Genomic DNA, 19,577 nt, shown 5'->3' with positions numbered 1-19,577 from the left:
AGAATGATGCACCGACGGTGTAAAGTTTTTTTACACCGTCAAGCAATCTGATTTTAAGGATGGGCCACATCAATTAATGAAATTTAATAAAAAGAGAAATTTTCTCACATCCTTGAAATCTGATTGGTTGACGGTGCAAAAATACTTTACACCGACAGTGCATAAAAATTAAACTCATCATATATTACATTCATTTATTTTTCTCTTCTACTCATTTCTAAACATTTTCCTAAATTATCAATCAACACTTTACGTATATAAATAGTAATCATGTCGTTGTGTATGCACTGCAAGAATCCATCTCTAATTTATAGTGCCATCATATCATCAAAGTCACCTTCGCTGTGTGAGTAACGATAACAATGGTGGTCGATGCCAAGAAACCTCACGTGGTTGTTCTTCCCAGTCCTGGGATCGGTCATGTGACACCCATGCTGGAGCTTGCGAAGCGCCTCGTCATCCACCACTCCTGTCACGTGACCTTCCTCTACATCACCACCCAAGCATCCGCTGCCCAGACCCGCCTTTTCCACCACCTCCCTCCGGGCCTCAACGTCATCGACCTCCCACCTGCTGATGTCTCCGCCCTCATTTCCGATGAGACCCCATATCTTGCCAACCTGTGTATCACCATCCGCGAAAGTCTCCTCTGCCTAAAAGCCACACTCCTAGAAATGCAAAAGCCCCATGCTCTCATCACCGATCTCTTCAGCACCCAAGCTCTTGACACCTGCAAGGACCTCTCCATCCCTTTCTATGTTTTCTGCACCACTTCGGCTCTCTTTCTCGCCTTCTCCTTCTTTTGCGCCTTGGACTTCAATCAGCATGATACTTTCGCTCCCGTTCCTGGGGCATTTATTCACCTTCCGGGTTGCGCGCAACTCAGAAAAGAAGACTTACCATTCACAAATTCTGGTAACGTCGATGAATGGCACTCCGACCACCTCCGTCGAATAATCATGGCTGATGGGATTCTCTTGAACACGTGTGAAGATCTTGAACCGGAACCTGTTCGAGCCATGCAAGAGGATTCTTTCTTCAAACAAATACCCATGCCACCAGTTTATTCGGTTGGACCGTTGGTGAAAGAAACTGAACCAATCACTGGAAATGGAGAAGAGTGCTTGGCCTGGCTTGACAAACAAACCCCGGGATCTGTGCTATTTGTGGCGTTGGGGAGTGCTGGGAATCTCTGTGCGGAGCAACTCACAGAGTTGGCATGGGGTTTGGAATTGAGTAAGCAACGATTTCTTTGGGTGGTGCGTCCCCCGACCGGTGCGAGTGGAATAGATAGTTATTTCAAGGTTGGATGTGCAGACGCTGACCCGGAAGCGTATCTACCAAAAGGGTTTACGGAGAGAACAAGAGAGTTGGGGATGATGGTGGCGTCATGGGCCCCGCAATTATCGGTGTTGAGGCACAAGTCGACCGGGGCGTTTCTAAGTCACTGCGGGTGGAACTCATCATTAGAGAGTGTGAGTCATGGCGTGCCCATGATAGCGTGGCCACTTTGTGCTGATCAGATGATGAATGCGACCTTCCTTGTGAAGGATTTAGGTGTGGCTATCAAGCCGGTGGTGGAAGCGGGAACAAGGATCATAGGAAGAAAGGAGGTTGAGAGGGTGGTGAGGGAAGTGATTATGGGTGAAGAGGGGAAGCTCATAAGAGAAAGGGCAAGAGAACTAAAAGAAATAGAGTCGAAAGTGGTTCACTGCGGTGGAAAAAGTTATGAGACTCTTGCTCACGTGGTTAACCAGTTTGTAGGTTGTGTTAGCAATGGATTCTAAATCATCTTAAGTAAATATAAGGTAAAATTACTTAAGTCTTAGAGGGTCGTAATATTTTGACACGTGCTATGAGTTGAAATTTTCTAAGGCAAATGTCAAAATATTACAGATTCACTTAAGTTATGGTGATTTTACCTCATTTACTTATGGTGATTTAGAAATGTCCCAGTGTTAATTACCGATCTAAAAGAAAATGAGTTGTCTAAATCACCGTGAGTAAATATGAGATAAATTCACCTTAGAGCTTAATTGACCTAGCTATATTTTGACATATGTCTACAGATATTATTTGGTCACTTAAGGTTAGAGTGATTTTACCTATATTTGCTTTAGATGATTTAGAAAAGCTTTCAAGATATGAGAATGAGTGTCTTTAATAAGAGTGTATTCATATTGGCTCATGGAAAATGGGGTCCTAAATAATAATATAAGTACAATGTTGGGTGGTCATTGCGTGAGTGTAGACAATCAGAGTGAGTAAGAAAGGGAAGATAGAGGAAGAATTGATGTATTATATGATGTCATATCATAAAAAGTGAAAGATAAAAAGAAAATGAAATATATGTGAAGAGTATACATATATATACTTGTTTGTAATCTTTAAGTCCTATGCTTGTTTGTAATCTTTCAATCCTATTGGAGTAAAATTCTGCTTTCTAATATTTATATATATATATATATATATATATATATATATATATATATATATATATATTGTTTAGATATCTGTGCATAATAACTATCATAATAATTTGTTTGAATTAAGTTTTGTACTAATAGAAGAAAGATGTTTGGTAGAAACTAGTGTGATTCAAATAAGAATGTGAGATAAATAAACAAAAAAAATAGGCTTAATTGCACTTCTGATCTTCCAATTATTATTTTCTTGCGAAAATCGTCCACAAACTTCAAAATTAGCAAAATATGTCCTCCAACTATACTTGTTGTTGCACTTTTGGTCTGCTGTTTGCCTTCCGTGAGAAAACTAACGTGAGAAGCTGATGTGGCTCCCTCACGTGCGTCTCACGTGACTTTCTTCAAAGAGCTTGATGACTGGACAAGTCACATGTTTCTCACGTAACTCTAAAAGGCTCCAACAGTCATCTCCCTCCTCCATCGTCTTCTTCACCGTGGAACCCTTTTAGAGTCACGTGCGAGGCATGTGACTTGTCCAGTCATCAAGCTCTCTGAAGAAAGTCACGTGAGACATGCATGAGGGAGACACATCAGCTTCTCCCGTTAGTTTTCTCACGGAAGGCAAACGACAGACCAAAAGTGCAACAACATGTATAGTTGAAGGACGTTTTTTGCTAATTTTGAAGTTTGGGGACGATTTTCCCAGGAAGACAATAGTTGGGGGACCAAAAATGCAATTAAGCAAAAAAAATATGAATGATAGATTTTGTTATGAGATTATGAGTCAGGTTAGATGAAAAGTCTATAGGTCAGACCCCAATATGTGCTTTAATGTGGTATTTTATACTATGTTGAAGAAAATTTTGAAAAGTAGAAAAAATATTTTAAGGTTATAAGGGTAAACATGGAAAAAGAAAAATAATGAATCATATCTTGTCTTAGTTCACTAGTTCATATCTTTTTCTTTCATATTCAAATCCTTATGTAACCAAAAATATTCTTTTTTTATAACGTTCAAATCCTTTATTTTTGTTCCTTCAAATCCTTATTTTAAAATCTAATTTATAATTCATATCATGATCATAATTTTGTTTTGGTTACGAACGGACACGGTTATCTTATCATAATTTAAAATTGAAAAAATATCTTAAAACAATTTAATATTATTCATAATTCAATCTCGGTTTCTTTGCCTAATAATACTGAGTTCCCTTTCTAATTCTTTTCTTAGTTTTTATCCTATTCCAATATTTACTTTTTAAATTTGATTTATATTCTATATCATCATATCAACTACTAACTATCTAAAAGATAACCATCTCATCATATCCAAATCAAGTGAAGATAAAAAACCTAACTCCTTATAAATTTAACTTGGACTAAGCCATACTTAATGAACGATATCTTAGTTTTTCCATAACATCCTCACTCGCATCTCTCTACTAACGAAATTTCCCCTCACACAAGAAGAACAAAGAAACGGTTGTGACAATGGCATCATCCAAGCAGCAACGTGAAAACTTAGTCTACATTGCCAAGTTCACCAAACAAGCTGAACGCTATGAAGGTTTCTCTCTCGAAAACAATTTTCGCAACTCCTTTTCCTTTGATTTCAAATCTTTTATTCACTCACTTTTATTGCATTAACCTGCAGATATGGTGGATGCAATGAACAATGTGGTGAGAATGAATGTTGAATTGACAGTTGAAGAACGAGATCTTTTTGCATATGCGTACACGAATGTAGTGCGCAAACGCAGGGAGTCGCGGAAAATCTTGTCCTTGATTGAGAAGAAGGAAGAATCAAAAGGGAATGATTTGAATGTGAATAGGATTAAGGAGTCCATGAAAAAGTTGGAATCAGAGTTGTCCACTATCTGCACCGATATCATAACCCTCATTGATCAACATCTCCTTCCACAGTCCTCGGGTGAATCCAGTGTCTTATACTACAGAATGTAAGTCATCTTTTTCTCCGAGTTTTGCTTCTTCTTTACTTGTAGTTTTGAATTTCACTGTTTTACTTCCCCTTTAATTGCAGGAAAGGTGACTGTTACCGCTATTTGGGTGAACTTAAGAGAGGCGATGAGAGAAAAGAGGCGGTTGATCAGTGCTTGAAAGCTTACCAGGTTTGTAACTTTCAATACCTAACAATACCTTTGATGCAATTTGAATAAAATGATTACATAATAAAAAACTCTTACTATGTTTATTTGGTTAATGTTATCATCTCATCCTAATATTAATAATAATACTCTTATAATTTGTTAATTGCAGGAAGCTTCCACCATAGCAAAAGCTGAGTTACCTGCCGCACCTCACATTAGAGCGGGTGTGGCTTTGAACTTCTCTGTCTTCTATTATGAGATTTTGAAATCTCCTGAAAGGTAAAAATACTTCTATGTTTTCATGTGCTAATGCTACGTCTCAAGTTCAACAAGTTTTAACGTACTCCTCCTTGTATTTCAGGGCTAATTACCTTGCCGAGCAGGCAATTTATGAAGCACGCTCCGAGTTGGTTGCTCTCGATGAGGATGCTTCCAAAGACAGCTTAGCCATTTTCAAGCTTTTAAGGGAAAACATCGACTTATGGGAAGAACGAGGATTTTCCTATAACTGATGCTTGATCTGTAATCCAAAGAAAATATTTGACAGGATTTATTGTATTTGATAGTTTTTTATGTTTTGTTTAATCAGATACGAGCTTTTGTTTGTTCTCTCTTTCTGCCAACGTGCTTTAATAGAATGAGTTGTGCTACTAACTTGATAGAGATTCCAGTCCCATTTTAAATCAAAAAAAGGTGCAAAGGAAAAGATGCATGGTGATCAGGCTTAGAGAACTAGATTTTGTTTGGTTCTATAAAATGTCAACATAAGTCATCTCCGGAGATTTGAAAAGAATTCCATGATTTAAAAATCACAATCTTGAAGAACAACAAGAGCCTAATAGTTTTAGTTATAAAAATAAGAGTCAAAACCACCTGCTTGAAGTTCAAAGAACTCAAATCAAGCTTTCTATGTGAAATTAACAAAGCTAGGTAAGAAAGTAGATCCCATTGAGCATTTCCAATTCCTCATCACTGTAATGATCGTAGCCAACCAAATTGTGGAACCAAAAACCAGCTTAGAGGTATTTGATCCTCATTGCTTTGGGTTTTATTTTAATGTTTTCTTCTCCATTTATCAATCTATCTGACACATATGCTGAAAATAATTATTGGTGGAACCAAAACTTCCAAGGTTGACACAATCAGGATCAAATATGGGTTCCGTATGAAACTCATTCTATGGAATCAAAGGAACACACACATTTACATTCACATCATGGAGAGTTTCAAATGACAAAACAGAGTCACTCTTTGAAAATTGAAAACACAGGAACTTAATTACCATCAGATTTGGAACTTCTTTTTGAGCAGTTTGTATAGATTTTTGGGACTTATACCTTTCATCAGTCTACCCCAGAAATAGTACTGATTGAAACTTATAAAGAGGATTCAATGCCTTTTTTGAAGAAATATAGTCTCTTAAGAAGGAGAGAGCACAACTACAAGATAGGTTAAGGAATCATGTGTTCTACAAATGACTTTTCAATTTTCGTTAGGCATGATAAATAGTAATATAATGGTGAAAAGGATTGAAGAATTACATACTCTAATTCTTCTTGGACGCTGTTCGTTCATCTTTCGATCCTAGAATGCTTTCCTTTCCTTCAATGTGTGTTCTGTTACCCTAGTTTCATTCGAACGAGGATTCAATGCCTTTAAATAGATCATGCTTTTTATGTTTCTTCCACGGTTTGGCATTCAAATTGCATTTCAATCCTTTTTTTTTAAGCCCAAATTTCTAGTCCAAGCCCGTTTCCACACACTGTATCAATTCTAATTCATCATTTTCCTTAACAATTTTTTATTTAATGACACCAAGATTTACCGCCGTTATATAATTGGTTATAATCTGAATTTTTAAAACTCAAATGAATCCATACAATTTATTAATTCTTATTTCGGATCAAATTTTTCCCATGATTCTCAATACACTCCTATCAAAGACATTGATTCACACAATTTTCTTCAACCATAAGCTAATTAATCATACGGACATGACCTACCACGTTAGCAAGAGCCTCATAACTTTTTCCACCGCACTGAACCGTTTTCAACGCACTTTCTTTCAATTCTCTTGCCCTCTCTCTCATCTTCTTCCCCTCTTCACCCACCATCACTTCCCTCACCACCCTCTCTATCTCCTTTCTTCCGATCACCTTCCTCCCCGCCTCTACCACCGGTTTAATAGCCACACCCAAACCCTCCACCAGAAAGGTCGCACTCATCATCTGATCAGCACAAAGCGGCCACGTTATCAAGGGCACACCATGACTCACGCTCTCCAACACCGAGTTCCACCCACAATGACTCAGAAACGCCCCGGTCGACTCGTGCTTTAGCACAGACAACTGTGGTGCCCACGACGCCACCACCATCCCCAACTCCCTTGTCCTCTGCACAAACCCTTCCGGTAGATACGCTTCCGGGTCGTTCTCAGCTCCTCCAACTTTGAAATAACTGCTAATTCCACTCACGCCGGCTGGAGGACGCGCCACCCAAATGAATCGTTGTTGACTCAGTTCCAAACCCCATGCCAACTCAGTGAGTTGCTCCGCGCATAGATTCCCCGCACTTCCCAGCGCCACAAACAAAACAGACCCTGAAGCTTGCTTGTTAAGCCAGGCCAAGCACTCTTCTTCCTTTTCGTTGACCGGTTCAGAATCTTTGACCAATGGTCCAACCGGGAAAATCAACGGTGCAGGAATTTGTTTGTAGAAAGGATGCTCCCGGATGGCTCGAACCGGAACCGGTTCGAGATCTTCAGACGTGTTCATGAGAATCCCATCCGCCATGGTTACGCGGCGGAGGTGGTAAACGTACCATTGATCCATTTCGCTAAAGCTCTTGAAGGGCAGATCCTCTTTCCTGAGTGGCGCGCAGCCGGGAAGATGTATAAACTGAACACCAGGAGCGTCAACCTCGTCGGGGTTGAGGTCAAGGCAGAGGAAGGAGAAGGCGAGTTGGAGACCAGAAATGGTGGAGAAAACGTAGAAAGGGATGGAGAGGTCCCTGCAGGTTTCGAGGGCTTGTGTGCAGAAGAGATCGGTGATGAGAGCGTGGGGCTTTTCCTCCATTTTAACGAGTGTGGGTTTTAGGCAGAGCAAGCTTTCACGGATGGTGATGCACAGGTTGTGCAAATACTTGGTCTTATCGGAGATGAGGGCGGAGATGTCGGCAGGGGGGAGGTCGACGACGTCTAGGCCAGGAGGAAGGTGGTGGAGAAGGCGGGTGTGAGCAGCGGATGTTTGGGTGGTGATGCGGAGGAAGGTCACGTGACAGGAGTGGTGGAGGACGAGGCGCTTTGCAAGCTCTAGCATGGGTGTCATGTGACCGATCCCGGGACTGGGAAGAATCACCACGTGAGGTTTCTTGGCATCGAACACCATTGTTATGGTTACTCACACAGCAAAGGTGACTTGGATAATATTGAAAGCACTGCAAAGTAGTGCAGATTCTTGCACTGCATACTTGACCACAGTATTACTATTTATATATATGCTATTTGCTACTATTTAGGATTGAAGTTCTATAAACCGACACAATCTTCAATTTCCATAATTTTACGAAATATGTGTCATGATAATTATTAAAATTAAATAAAAATAAATTTTCTCACGCATGCACTTAGAATATGATTATTAACGGTGTAAAAAATTTTACACTGTAAATACATAAAATTTGTGTGTATATGAGTTGTATTGGATGATGCAGGTTGATGGTTGATGAATCGGAACTCTGATGAGTCAAACACAAAGAAGGAAAATTCTACATTCCTACCTTGTCATCTCAAAGACTAGGTAAGGTGACTAAAATATCTGAATTTTTTTGATATGCAATAAAATATTCAATAAAAAAACGTAACGTACATTAGTGACTATGTTAGCAATCAATACTTCAGAAAGCTTTCTAGAAGGCTAAAGTTACCTTCATATATACTGCATGAAAAGTGAAATTGAAGTTGAGAAAGAAAATAGATTTTTGGGAAAAATAAAAGATTTGATATGTGATATAATTAAAAATGAATAAAGAGATAAATATAATTAAAAGTGGAGTAGTGAAAATAAAGTAGATAGGTGAATTAAGAGTAAAGCTACATGCCACCCACAAGGAGCACGATTGGGCATAACCAATCAGAGCAGGTGTGAATAAGTGAGAGGAGCGAGAAAAATCAGGTAAGAGCATCAGCAACAAAGAAACTCACAAAGTTTCTTTAAGAAACTTTGTGAGTTTCTTTATGACATGTCATCTGAAGTAAAGTTTCTAAACTGTTGCAGAAAATTAAGTTTCTCCACGTGGTAAGCAACTTTGCTCCAAAGTTTCTTTCTAGAGAAACTTTGCTCAAAGTTTCTCTTCTAAATTTAATGATTAAAAAATAAATAAAAAAAAATAAAAAAGCAAATAAATAGGAACTGGATTTACAAGAAAGTAGTGGGGTATATTGTGGGATCCATTTAATAAACTTTTTAGAATTTTTGGATTGGAGTAAAAAGTGAGTAGAATTTATTAAAGTGGTTTAAATGACGTGACATTACCAAAATTTAAATTAGAAACTCATTAGAGTTTCTTGGATAATGATGCTCTAAGAAATCCACAAACAATTAAAATGGTTCTCTATTACTATCACTTTTGTGCAAGGATACTCGTGACGTGTCATATAATATAATCATATTAATGCTACCTAGATAGTAATTTTCATAGTAGTTAATCAAAATTTCGAAAAATCAAAATTAAAAAAATAAGGAAGCTGAAAATTGAAAAAAGTCTATATTTAATTGATTTGAAAATATTCATCTTCCTCTTGTAACCAAAAAAGATTGGCTTAATAGCTCTTTAGGTCCCTCATTTATCACGATTTTGCATTTTTGGTCCCCAATAAAAAAATTAGCACTTTTGGCCCTCCGCATTGCTTATTTGTTTGCAAAAATAATTCATATTTAGACTAAAACTGCAAAAGTGTGTAAATGTGAGGGATTAATTTTGCTAATTTTTTCATATAAGGACCAAAAGTGTAAAATCGTGATAAGTGAGGAACCAAAGAGCTATTAAGCCTAAAAGATTTGAAAATATCCATTTTCTCATCGTACTCATTTTACAACCCAAATTAGAAAAAAAAAACATATTTTCATTAATTTAGTATTAAATTCATTTTGCTATAAAGAGTATTAATAAATAATTTGATTAATTAGAAGGATAATGTCTAAGTTGACAAATTTTGCATTAAATAGGATTAAATTGATTATTTTGCTGAGTTAATGGGAAAGTTAATCAATTTATTTCTAAGTGGTCGGAAAAGTAGTAAAAATCGAAAATAGTTGTACCAAAAATTGGACATATTGCTTTTTAGTTAACTTTATTTGAATAATAATAGGTTGATTAATTTCATAAATGATTTCGAAGTTGACTAATTTTGTGTTAATTAGTATTAAATTAATTAATTTTACTATTTAGGATTAAAGTTTACTGAGAATATTTTCTTTTATGCAATTGAATTTCGATAAATTAGGAAATATGTTTTGTTTTCAATTTAAATTAAAATGAATGTAATTTTCTCCTATGTGATATATATTTGATTGAAGATGTATATCAGCGCAAAAATATTTTACATTGAAGTGCATATTCATTAAATTTTATTATTTAATGTTTCGTGTACACCAAGTGTACTAGACACTTAAATAGTAATTGAGATAGAAAAATAAGAGAGATAAATAATAAATGTGATATCAATATCAATATCAATCAATCAATATCAATATATATATTAGAAAAGAAGAACTTTCATAGTGACGTGTCAGCACCAGATTAATTATTAGTGACGTGTCAGCACCAGATTAATTCTCATAAAAATTATTCCACGTGTCAATTTGTTAGAGGGTATAATTTTCAATTAATATATGTTTTAATTTTATACATTCTAAACTAATTAATTGATATTATTTTAGAAGATATAATTTTCAATTGATATATGTTTTAATTTTATATATTCTAAAATAATTGATTCATATTATTTTGAAAGATAAGATTTGGTCTTTTAATTTATTTTTAGAATATATTAATTACTTTTTATTGAATTTTCGATTTTTTTTATTAATTCGAGATTTTATGAGTTTTTATTGTGATTTGCTAGATTTTGTTAGTTTTTATCTATTTTATTTAGTACCTTTTTTAATATTATATTTGATTGAGATTTAGGTTGTTTATTTCTTAATTTTATTTTAATTTATCTTATTATTTATTTAATTTTAATTCCAGGAAATATTTTCTTTTATTTTAGATTTATTTTTAGAGTATATTAATTAATTTTTCTTGAATTTTCGGATTTTAAATTAATTCAAGATTTTCTGAGTTTTTATTATGATTTGCTAGATTTTGTAGTTTTTATCTATCTTTATTTAGTACCATTTTAAATATTAGATTTGATTAGGATTTATGTTGTTTATTTCTTAATTTTATCTTATTATTTATTTAATTTTACGTCCGGGAAATATTTTATTTTATTTTACATTTATTGATAGAGTATAATAATTAATTTTTATTGAACTTTCATATTTTTATTTAATTCAGGATTTTATGATTTTTTATTCTGATTTGCTAGATTTTAGTAGTTTTTATCTATCTTTATTTAGTACATTTTTAAAGTTTAGATTTGATTATGATTTATGTTGTTTATTTCTTGATTTTATCTTACTTTATCTTATTATTTATTTAATGCTAATTCTAAGAAAAGGGAGTTGATTTGGTGCAGAGGGTCCACAAAGCTACCATGGACACGCAGAGATTTGATAGCTGTTATTTCTACCTCTGCCACATGTCGCGATCAGGACAGAGGTATGCCGTAAGATGATGTTACGTGAAGTAGAGTTTATCATGTTGTGATTGATGATTTGTGTCATTTCAGTTTATCCTTTGTTCGTAATTTAATCATGAATTCTTAAATTTCACATATTTTGTGTGTTTTGATCCTAAAGTTAACAAATTTTTGCATAGACCATTTAACGAATTATTATTGAAGACGTAATGTTTTGATTCTTATGTAATGTTTTTTCTATTGTTCTCCTTCCGCTTTTATATGTTTTTAAACCAGATTTTAGTATAGTTTGTAGAAATCCATGCGCGTGAAGCCATTCTAAACGAGATTTTGGTATATATAATTTATAGAAATTTACGAAACTTAGGATAGCCTGAATTTATATTCATTTCTCAAATTTTGCTCCTTTTTATTCATCATGTTTGAGCTGTGTGTGTATAAGCATACGTTTTGCACTGTATGTGAATGATGCACAACTTACTAATTTTTTTTTTATAATGCACAGGTCAGTCAAATTGATGAAATTGAAGAGCTCATATTTAATCTTCATGAGTATGTTTAGCCCATTGTTAAGGTTGGTTCATGTTTTCCTCAAACTCATTAGTTTTGCATATAATCATGTTTTAGTATGCCAATTGGGTGACTTATCTTACTTTGCTCTATATATTTTCTTAAGTTTAATTTAAATTGATTGTTAGTATAAGTTCATTGGTGAAGTAACCATAATTATTTGGGTCGGAGAATTTTTTTCTTCTCACATATATAGATAATTTGTTAGGGTGTGCACAATTGGGGCATTACACCATTTTTTGTTTCTTTTGACTGATATGCATCTTTGATTTTTTGTTTCACAAGGGTTCCACCCCAAGATTCACAAATACACTAGATACAATTCTTTCACCACAGTCCTTTTAAATTGATGAAGGAGGGTTTTTTGTTCTTCAAGACTTCATTTTGGGTTTTTGTTTCAATCTTCTTCATGAATTGATTTTGTTCTTCAGCTAATTGTAAGATGTCATATGCTTCAAGGATTCATGCTTTTCTCTTAATCAAAAGCAAAAAGATTGAGGAAAAGAAAATCTTTTGGGGTGCAGAATATTCATTTATTGGAAAAAAAATTACACGTGTCATTCTCAGGTTAATTCTCATAAAAAAATACATTTTAAAATTTAAGATTTGATTAGGATTTAGGTTGTTTATTTCTTGATTTTATTTTAATTTATTTTTGATTTATTTTTAAAGTAAAAGAAAATACATTTTTAAATTTTAGATTTGATTAGGATTTAGGTGATTTATTTCTTGATTTTATCTTTATTTATTTTTTTTTTTTTTTTGAGTATTAATTAATATACCCTTAACTTTTTTTAAGAAGAGTGAGTTTGAAAGCTATAGCTTAAGTTAATTTGTTAATATATTCCCAAATAATAATAATAATGATAATAACATATGTGTGCGGGTATGAGCCGGTTGGGTACTATAGTGCTCATACCCACTATTTTTTGTGGGACCTATACCCAACCTCATATTCTTTTAGCGGTTTTTTACCCTACTCATAGTGAGTATTTTTTGCGGGTACCCTATGATTTCATGACTCATTGTCATCCCTAGATTTAGATTTTGGCAAAGATTGATAGCTTCGTATAATGACATTGAATTGTCTAAAGGTGGAGAGCTTCGAGTTGCTACCCACGTGAGTATAGGGACGAGTATATGTAATTTTTAAAAACGCGGGTATGGGGATGGTACTATAGTACCTACCCATTTTCATCCCTACTTAGTTGGAATAAACACAATAATGTTATATTTTATGATTTATCTTACACAATCCTGATTTATGCTACTTCTACATTCATTTTTTTTAAAGATTAATATGTTGGTAATTTCTTATATCTATGATTTGTGTTATCGTCTTAACGAGTTCCCGTTGGTCTCAATCGGGCTTAGAAGATAAGTCCTTATGTTCACTTTACTCATCAATTCTGACTCTTATATTTCATTCGTTGTTTAATATATTTTTAATAATCAAAGTATTAATTAATGTATCAAATACAATAGACATATTCTCTGTACAACGCGCGGGTAAAAAACACTAGTATATAATAATTTGTGTATATTAGGTGTAGTGGTTGATGGCGGATGGCTGATGGTTGATGAATGGAACACCATAGAATGAAAAGAAGGAAAATTCTACCTTGCCATCTCAAACACACTAGATGAAAAAAAAAATTGAATTATTTTGACATGCAATAAAATATTTATATTCAATAGAAAAACGTAACGTATAGTGACTTATGTTAGTAATTGATAAAGACTTCAGAAAGTTTTCTAGAAGGACAATTTTATTTTTTTGAAATGAATGCAAACATAAAACAGGAACCTCGTTCTAGAAGGATAAATTTACCTTCATACTCCATGAAAAGTGAAATATGGGGTTGAGAGAAAAACTAGATTTGAGGAAAAAATATAGAAAATAAATTAAAAGATGTGACATGTGATATATATGATTGAGACTTTATAAAAAGATAAATAAAAAGTAGCGTGAAAACAAAATAGATGTGTGAACTAATAATAAAAAGTCAAATAATGTTATCATATTAATTATTTGATGTTAATGTTACATATACTATATAATATATGACTTAATTTGTGTGTATCGTTAATGTAAAACGTCTATTTAATCACATCTTTACCGTTTTTATTTAAAATATTTTTAAATTATATTTAAATTTAATTACAACATGATAAATTAGTGAATTTTAATTAGATGATTGTGTAAAAGAAAATCTACACTCTCTTTTTTTTTTTTTACGCTGACACTCTTATTACACACTAATTAAACTCATACTAATATTGTTGAAAAAGTATTGAAATTACATGAGTCTCACTCCTTTCAAATTCAATAACAATTCTTGACTAGCATTAGCAGCCCTTACTATCTAAAAGCCCATCAATATGCCCCACAATTTTGCATATAAAACAAAAACATCATCTAAATTCTTGAGAAATTAAAGCCACCATGAATCTTCTCATAGGCCGGGTCCCTTAACACACCCCACAAACTGCCATTTTCCTGCTAACACGGTAGGCTCCGTCAGCATTTAATTTGTCTGATCCCTGATGCAACCAAATTAACATCCACCTGATTTTTATTTAAAACAATCTTTTTCTCTAGCTATCACCGCATGCATACGCTTGCATTGCAAAAAAAAAAGGCTTAAAAATCATGCCATGTTTTGTTGACCGTCGCAGGGATGGATACAGGTTGTAGTATGAGGGCACTTGACCTCACTTGACTTTGGAAAAAATGATTAGAAAAAAGGCTTAATCATCATATTAGTCTCTGTCTTTGAGTCGCCGTCTGAACCAGGTCCCTGACCGGAAAAATATGTGGATTAAATCCCTCTCTTTAAAAAACGTTAGCTCCGGCGAGTGATGATGTAGCATGCTGACTGTGTAAATGAAGCTGACATGACACCAAAAAAAAAATTTAATAAAATTAATTTACACATGATAATTAACATAATTAACCTAAAACTAACTATAAACCAAAAACTAATTAAACATTCTTAATTCCCCCTCCCCCCAACTAATTCTAATTCCCTAAACAATTACCCCAATTCCCAATTCATCTAACACTCAGAAATTAAAATTAGTGTTCATCTCCTCCATCTGTCCCGGCCTCCTTCTTCTTCCCCATTTCCTCTTCTTCTCGTTGCTGAATCGACCTCCTCTTCCTCTCTCCTTCTTCTTCTCTGTTTCAAGCCTTCTCTTCTTCTAGTTCTCAAATCGCGTTCCTGTTCTCATTCTCCTACTTCTGAATCGCGCTCTTGTTCTCTTCTCCTACAAACAATGAATTCTTCATCTGCTTCGCCCTCTCGTTCCAATTCTTCATCCGCTCCTACAAACATTTTGGCCTTCTCTGGCTGTGCATTTCATCATCAACACAAATATCAAAACAAAAAACCACAACCCCAATCAAATCTCAAACAAAAAACCCTGGAGAGTGAGACCCAGAAGTGGTGGTGGTGGCCAAGAAACTCAGAAGTAGTGGCGGTGGCCAAGCTGTTATGGGGATTGGGCCAAGAAACAAGAAGAAGCTTGCTCCCAACAACAAAATCCCCAATCAAAAAGGTTATGGTGATCGGCACAGCGAGCACAACGTTCTTGTTCATGCTAGACCTTCTGCTACTTCCGCTGTTGGTTATGGATGTCTGAACGAACCACAGGCTGTGGTGAAGTGAAGCAAGTCGATGGCGTTTCTCAAAGCCCGACGATACTGTCCTCGCTCCGCCGCGTTCGTCGCTCCGCGACTCGCTCTCCGCCATTTCACCTCCACCGACGAGAGCTGGTCTTAAAGATCCTCCTCCAACAGCACAACCCCTTCGACACCGCTCCTTCTCAAAGATCCTCCTCCTCACCCAAACCCTGCTCCGCCTCAAGCACCACTCCAAGATTGCCTTCACTCTCTTCAACTACGCCAAATCCCTCCCCAACCCCCCTCTCTCCCGCTCCTCCTTCCACCTCCTCATCGACACCATGGCCAAGGTTCACCAATTCGACCTCGCATGGCAACTCATCACCGAACTAGAGAGATCTGTAACAACAAAATCCTCAATTTCTTCTACCTTTTCTGCTTCTGAATTAGGGATTTAGGTAACATCAGAAGTGAAGAAATCTTCAATTGTTGATAATTTTTCGGGAGATGGGAATTTCTTCTCCCTTTGCTGCTACTGCATCTGTTGCCTGCAATGAAGATGGAAGAACTAGATTAGGGATTGTGTTTGATTTAGGGTTAGGAATTAGGTTTTGGTGTTTATGAATTAGGGATTTAGAATTGGGGTTAATTTGAGTTTTTAATTTAATTTGATTTTGTTAATTTAATTTAATTTAATTTTATGATGTGTAATTTTTTTTTAATTTTTTTTAGTGTCATGTCAGCTTCATTTACACAGTCAGCACGCTACATCATCACTCGCCGGAGCTTGGAGCTCCGGCAGGGACTGGCTCCATACGTTTTTAAAAGAGAGGGATTTAATCCACAAATTTTTTCGGTCAGGGACCTAGTTCAGACGGCGACTCAAAGACAGGGACTAATATGAAGATTAAGCCTAGAAAAAAAATTGAGTAGTAAAATGATGTGGTTTTTTATGCTTTTTTTGGTAAAAAATGCCCTCACTTGTATCTCACATTGTTAAATGCCCTCACTTGAGTAGTAAAAGTATGGTTTTTGATGACCCCTTTGATAAAAAATGCTTTCACTTGTGTCCGGTTTGGTAAAAAAATTCATAACTTCTAATAGTATATGTTAATTTTTTTTTTACGAATTTATATGTTTGTATTGCCCTCACAACATTAAATTTCTGGATCCGCGACGTATGAAGAAAATCACATATCAAACGAGAAACCCTTATATTGTCAACTGAATATAAAAAATGTTCTTAATAGTTTAATGCCCAGTTGGTATCATGGTGATGGCCAGCTTCATTTTATTTAGCCTGGTTTTGATATTAATTAGTTCATTTGCATGCAAGCAGAGTGGGACAGCCATTGAACATTCAAGAGTTATATAAAAGACAGATTACAAAATAAATATGGGGCATTTTCATGCTATCTCTAACTCACTAAAAGATAACTTAAAGTATAAGTAGAAGTAAAATAAAGAATAAAATATTAATTAATATTCAAATAGAAAAATTTAATTAATATTCGTCTACAAATTAGTTTTAGGACAGAATAATAATAATAAATAAATCATAAATAACTTGCACCACTACAAAATTTCGGCGGATTAGCGGTGGTTGGTACTAACCGCCGCTAAATTAAATCTTGTGCCGGCAGTTGACTTTTGCCGTCGCTAATTTACTTAGTGGAGCCAAATTTAGTGTTAGTTGTTGAATTGCCGCCAGTCCATTTAGCTGCGGTTATAACCGCCGCTAAACTTAAAAAGTGACTGCCGCTAAGCCACCGAATTTTTGTAGTGTACGTACTATATATCAATAGTAAAAATATGATTTATGAGGAACTAGTTTTTAATTTGTAGTGTGTTTTTGTTTTCTGCTAGCAAGCAGGGGATCCTTACTTCCTTAGTTTTTTTTAGATAAGCAAAATTGTATTAAAAGAGAGTACAAGGGGTACTCAACCCAAAATACATGAAGGACCAAAAAAGTAAACCAAATACAAGGATAAAACCATGTAATGACAGCCCAAAGAAACCACCCCAGAACAACAGTAAAAGAAGGAAAGAAGACAAGACCCTCCAACTTAAAACCTTACTTCCTTAGTAATTATCAAGTTTCACTCTGCTTCCTAATCATTTTTCCGTTTCAATATTCATGGTTCTTCGTGCATCGATCAACTCATGAAAACAAAGGTAACTCTATATGTTATTCATAGTTTTTTCTTTAGTCTTTTTGGTATAGTCAAATTGGGTGAGCTATCACGAATTAAAAATTCCATCTAGAAATGCCTGTCGTTTTAGTCTATTAGGACAAGGAAGGTTGACTTTGCCTGACTTACCCATGATGACTTTCATTCATAAATAGATTGAGAGCTTCACGCTAACATTTTTTTTTTTTTTTTGTCTTTCATCGGAAAATTGTATAACTTACCACCGATTTTGGTAGTCGGTAACGGATTAAAATCATCTGTCTCCTCTTTTTGTCTCTATTCCTGTCCCACCAACCATAATTTGACACCTCAATTAAAATGTACACACAAGCATTTTTTTTACCTTAACTCTGTTACTGCGTTCCGTCACTCACTTGCCTGCTTTACTCATTTGTGATCTAGCGGCGTTACCTTGTATTTTCTTTGTCGGTCACTCCAAATCCAATTGTAGCAACAGCTCCACTCATCAGAACATTGTGCTGCCTCCATTGCCCATTACATGAGAGAAGAAACATTGAAATATTTATTAATTGTTGATGATTTTGAGACTTGTTTTCTTGGTTCCATGTTGCTGTTGAATTTGAGAATTAAATTTGATTTTATATCATTAGTTATTGGTAATTTTTCAAACCCTAATTTTCCGAAATTCCCCCAAATCTTGGTTTTAATACTTCCCGTCCCTCAACTAAGTGCGATGACAGCAAGATATAGAAATTGATGCAGATGAAAAACGAAGCTAGATGGAGGGCAAAGGAGGTAACCAGCACAATACTTGATTTCAATTATTTGTTGTTCTCTGCATCGTTTGGTTACCTCCCTAGAAGTGTTTGCTGACCCATTCCTTCTCCGGACACTAGAAGGCAACCGTCGAAGAAATTTCTAAAGCACGGATCAAGTTGGTTACGCCAATAATCACCGCCGTTGAGGATCTTGAGGCTCACCACCGCCTCGTCCGTCGACGCGAACAACGTTAGCAGAGGATGATTCTAGAGCCCCAAGAACTGCATGAGCGACGCCATGATAGAGCACCCTCTCGAACTCAAGGAGCCGCAGCGGCGGCTGCCGACAACTACGGAGGGAGGTGATGCGTGGAGAGAGAAAGTGTGGGGGAGGAGGAGAGAGGCGAGAAAGGGGAAATTGAGAAAAAGAAGATGAAGTTGAACAAACGTCTTCTTAACCCCGTCAAATGAAAAGAGTGATGTGTTGGAATTTTTAATTGAGTTGTCAATTTCTTACTGGTGGGACAGAGTTTGGGACAGAGAATTGAGACAGAGGATTTGGACTCGTCGGTAACTTGATGGTCAACTTTACTATAAAAAAATGTTCGTGATAATTTATTGACAGAAATAGTCAGCAGTAAGTTGCGCGCTTTAATTACTAAAATCGGTGGTAGGTTATAAAATTTCCATACATTCATGTCGTTGGTAATGTTCTAACAGCTTAAACAATTGGTAATAAGTATGCATGGCCAAAATCGTCGGTAATTTACCGATAGTCAGAGTCGTTTATACACTATATATAACATCGAAATTTACGTTATTTTCATATCTTCTTCAGTTCCGGTCAACTTTGAAAGCTAGTTTCTTTATTTTTTTATTTTTTTTTTTGCTATTTTCATTTTAAAACATAGTTTTTTTTTATTTGACAGTTTTGCAATTAGAGTGCTTTTTATTCGTTTTCGATACGGGTGAGCCAGGGCCGTGGGGGCCTTTAGGCCAAAAAGGCAGCTGCCTAAGGCCCCCAACAAAACAAAAAAAAAGTTAGACCCAAATTTTGTTTTAGTTATAAATGAAACGGCCAAACAGTGAGCTTAGGTGTTGGATTGAAAGAAAAAAACAGAAATAATTATTAACT

At 35.2% G+C, this 19,577-nt stretch overlaps 3 protein-coding genes and 1 long non-coding RNA gene across 4 annotated transcripts; 3 read left to right on the top strand and 1 right to left on the bottom strand.

The window, feature by feature from the left end:
• The first annotated feature begins 42 nt into the window (after positions 1-42).
• Positions 43-2,423, top strand: LOC130722002 (anthocyanidin 3-O-glucosyltransferase 5-like). The gene has a single exon (XM_057572593.1). The coding sequence runs from the start codon at positions 363-365 to the stop codon at positions 1,785-1,787; it is 1,425 nt and encodes a 474-aa protein (XP_057428576.1). The 5' UTR covers positions 43-362; the 3' UTR covers positions 1,788-2,423.
• A 1,491-nt stretch (positions 2,424-3,914) lies between these two features.
• Positions 3,915-5,137, top strand: LOC130724328 (14-3-3-like protein C). Its single transcript, XM_057575531.1, has 5 exons — positions 3,915-3,990; positions 4,078-4,381; positions 4,465-4,552; positions 4,701-4,810; positions 4,893-5,137. Exons 1-5 carry the CDS (start codon positions 3,915-3,917, stop codon positions 5,041-5,043), a joined length of 729 nt encoding a protein of 242 aa, XP_057431514.1. The 3' UTR covers positions 5,044-5,137.
• A 1,248-nt stretch (positions 5,138-6,385) lies between these two features.
• On the bottom strand, positions 6,386-8,018 carry LOC130726079 (anthocyanidin 3-O-glucosyltransferase 5-like). Its single transcript, XM_057577301.1, has one exon. It carries the CDS (start codon positions 7,915-7,917, stop codon positions 6,508-6,510), a length of 1,410 nt encoding a protein of 469 aa, XP_057433284.1. The 5' UTR covers positions 7,918-8,018; the 3' UTR covers positions 6,386-6,507.
• A 222-nt stretch (positions 8,019-8,240) lies between these two features.
• On the top strand, positions 8,241-13,875 carry LOC130724488 (uncharacterized). The gene is made up of 3 exons (XR_009014531.1): positions 8,241-8,328; positions 11,274-11,356; positions 11,842-13,875. It is a non-coding gene; the product is annotated as an uncharacterized LOC130724488 (long non-coding RNA).
• Positions 13,876-19,577: the final 5,702 nt, after the last annotated feature.

This window comes from Lotus japonicus, chromosome 6 (genome assembly GCF_012489685.1).
Source record: "Lotus japonicus ecotype B-129 chromosome 6, LjGifu_v1.2".
Classification (NCBI taxonomy): Eukaryota; Viridiplantae; Streptophyta; class Magnoliopsida; order Fabales; family Fabaceae; genus Lotus; species Lotus japonicus.
This window is presented reverse-complemented; position numbering and strand designations above follow the sequence as displayed.

Bases quoted from the DNA above. Each gene is read 5' to 3' on its own strand.
- LOC130722002 (XM_057572593.1), top strand. From the start codon at position 363: ATGGTGGTCGATGCCAAGAAACCTCACGTGGTTGTTCTTCCCAGTCCT.
- LOC130726079 (XM_057577301.1), bottom strand. From the start codon at position 7,917: ATGGTGTTCGATGCCAAGAAACCTCACGTGGTGATTCTTCCCAGTCCC.
- LOC130724328 (XM_057575531.1), top strand. From the start codon at position 3,915: ATGGCATCATCCAAGCAGCAACGTGAAAACTTAGTCTACATTGCCAAG. The intron at 4,553-4,700 runs GTTTGTAACTTT...TGTTAATTGCAG, and splicing joins AGTGCTTGAAAGCTTACCAG to GAAGCTTCCACCATAGCAAA. The intron at 4,811-4,892 runs GTAAAAATACTT...CTTGTATTTCAG, and splicing joins ATTTTGAAATCTCCTGAAAG to GGCTAATTACCTTGCCGAGC.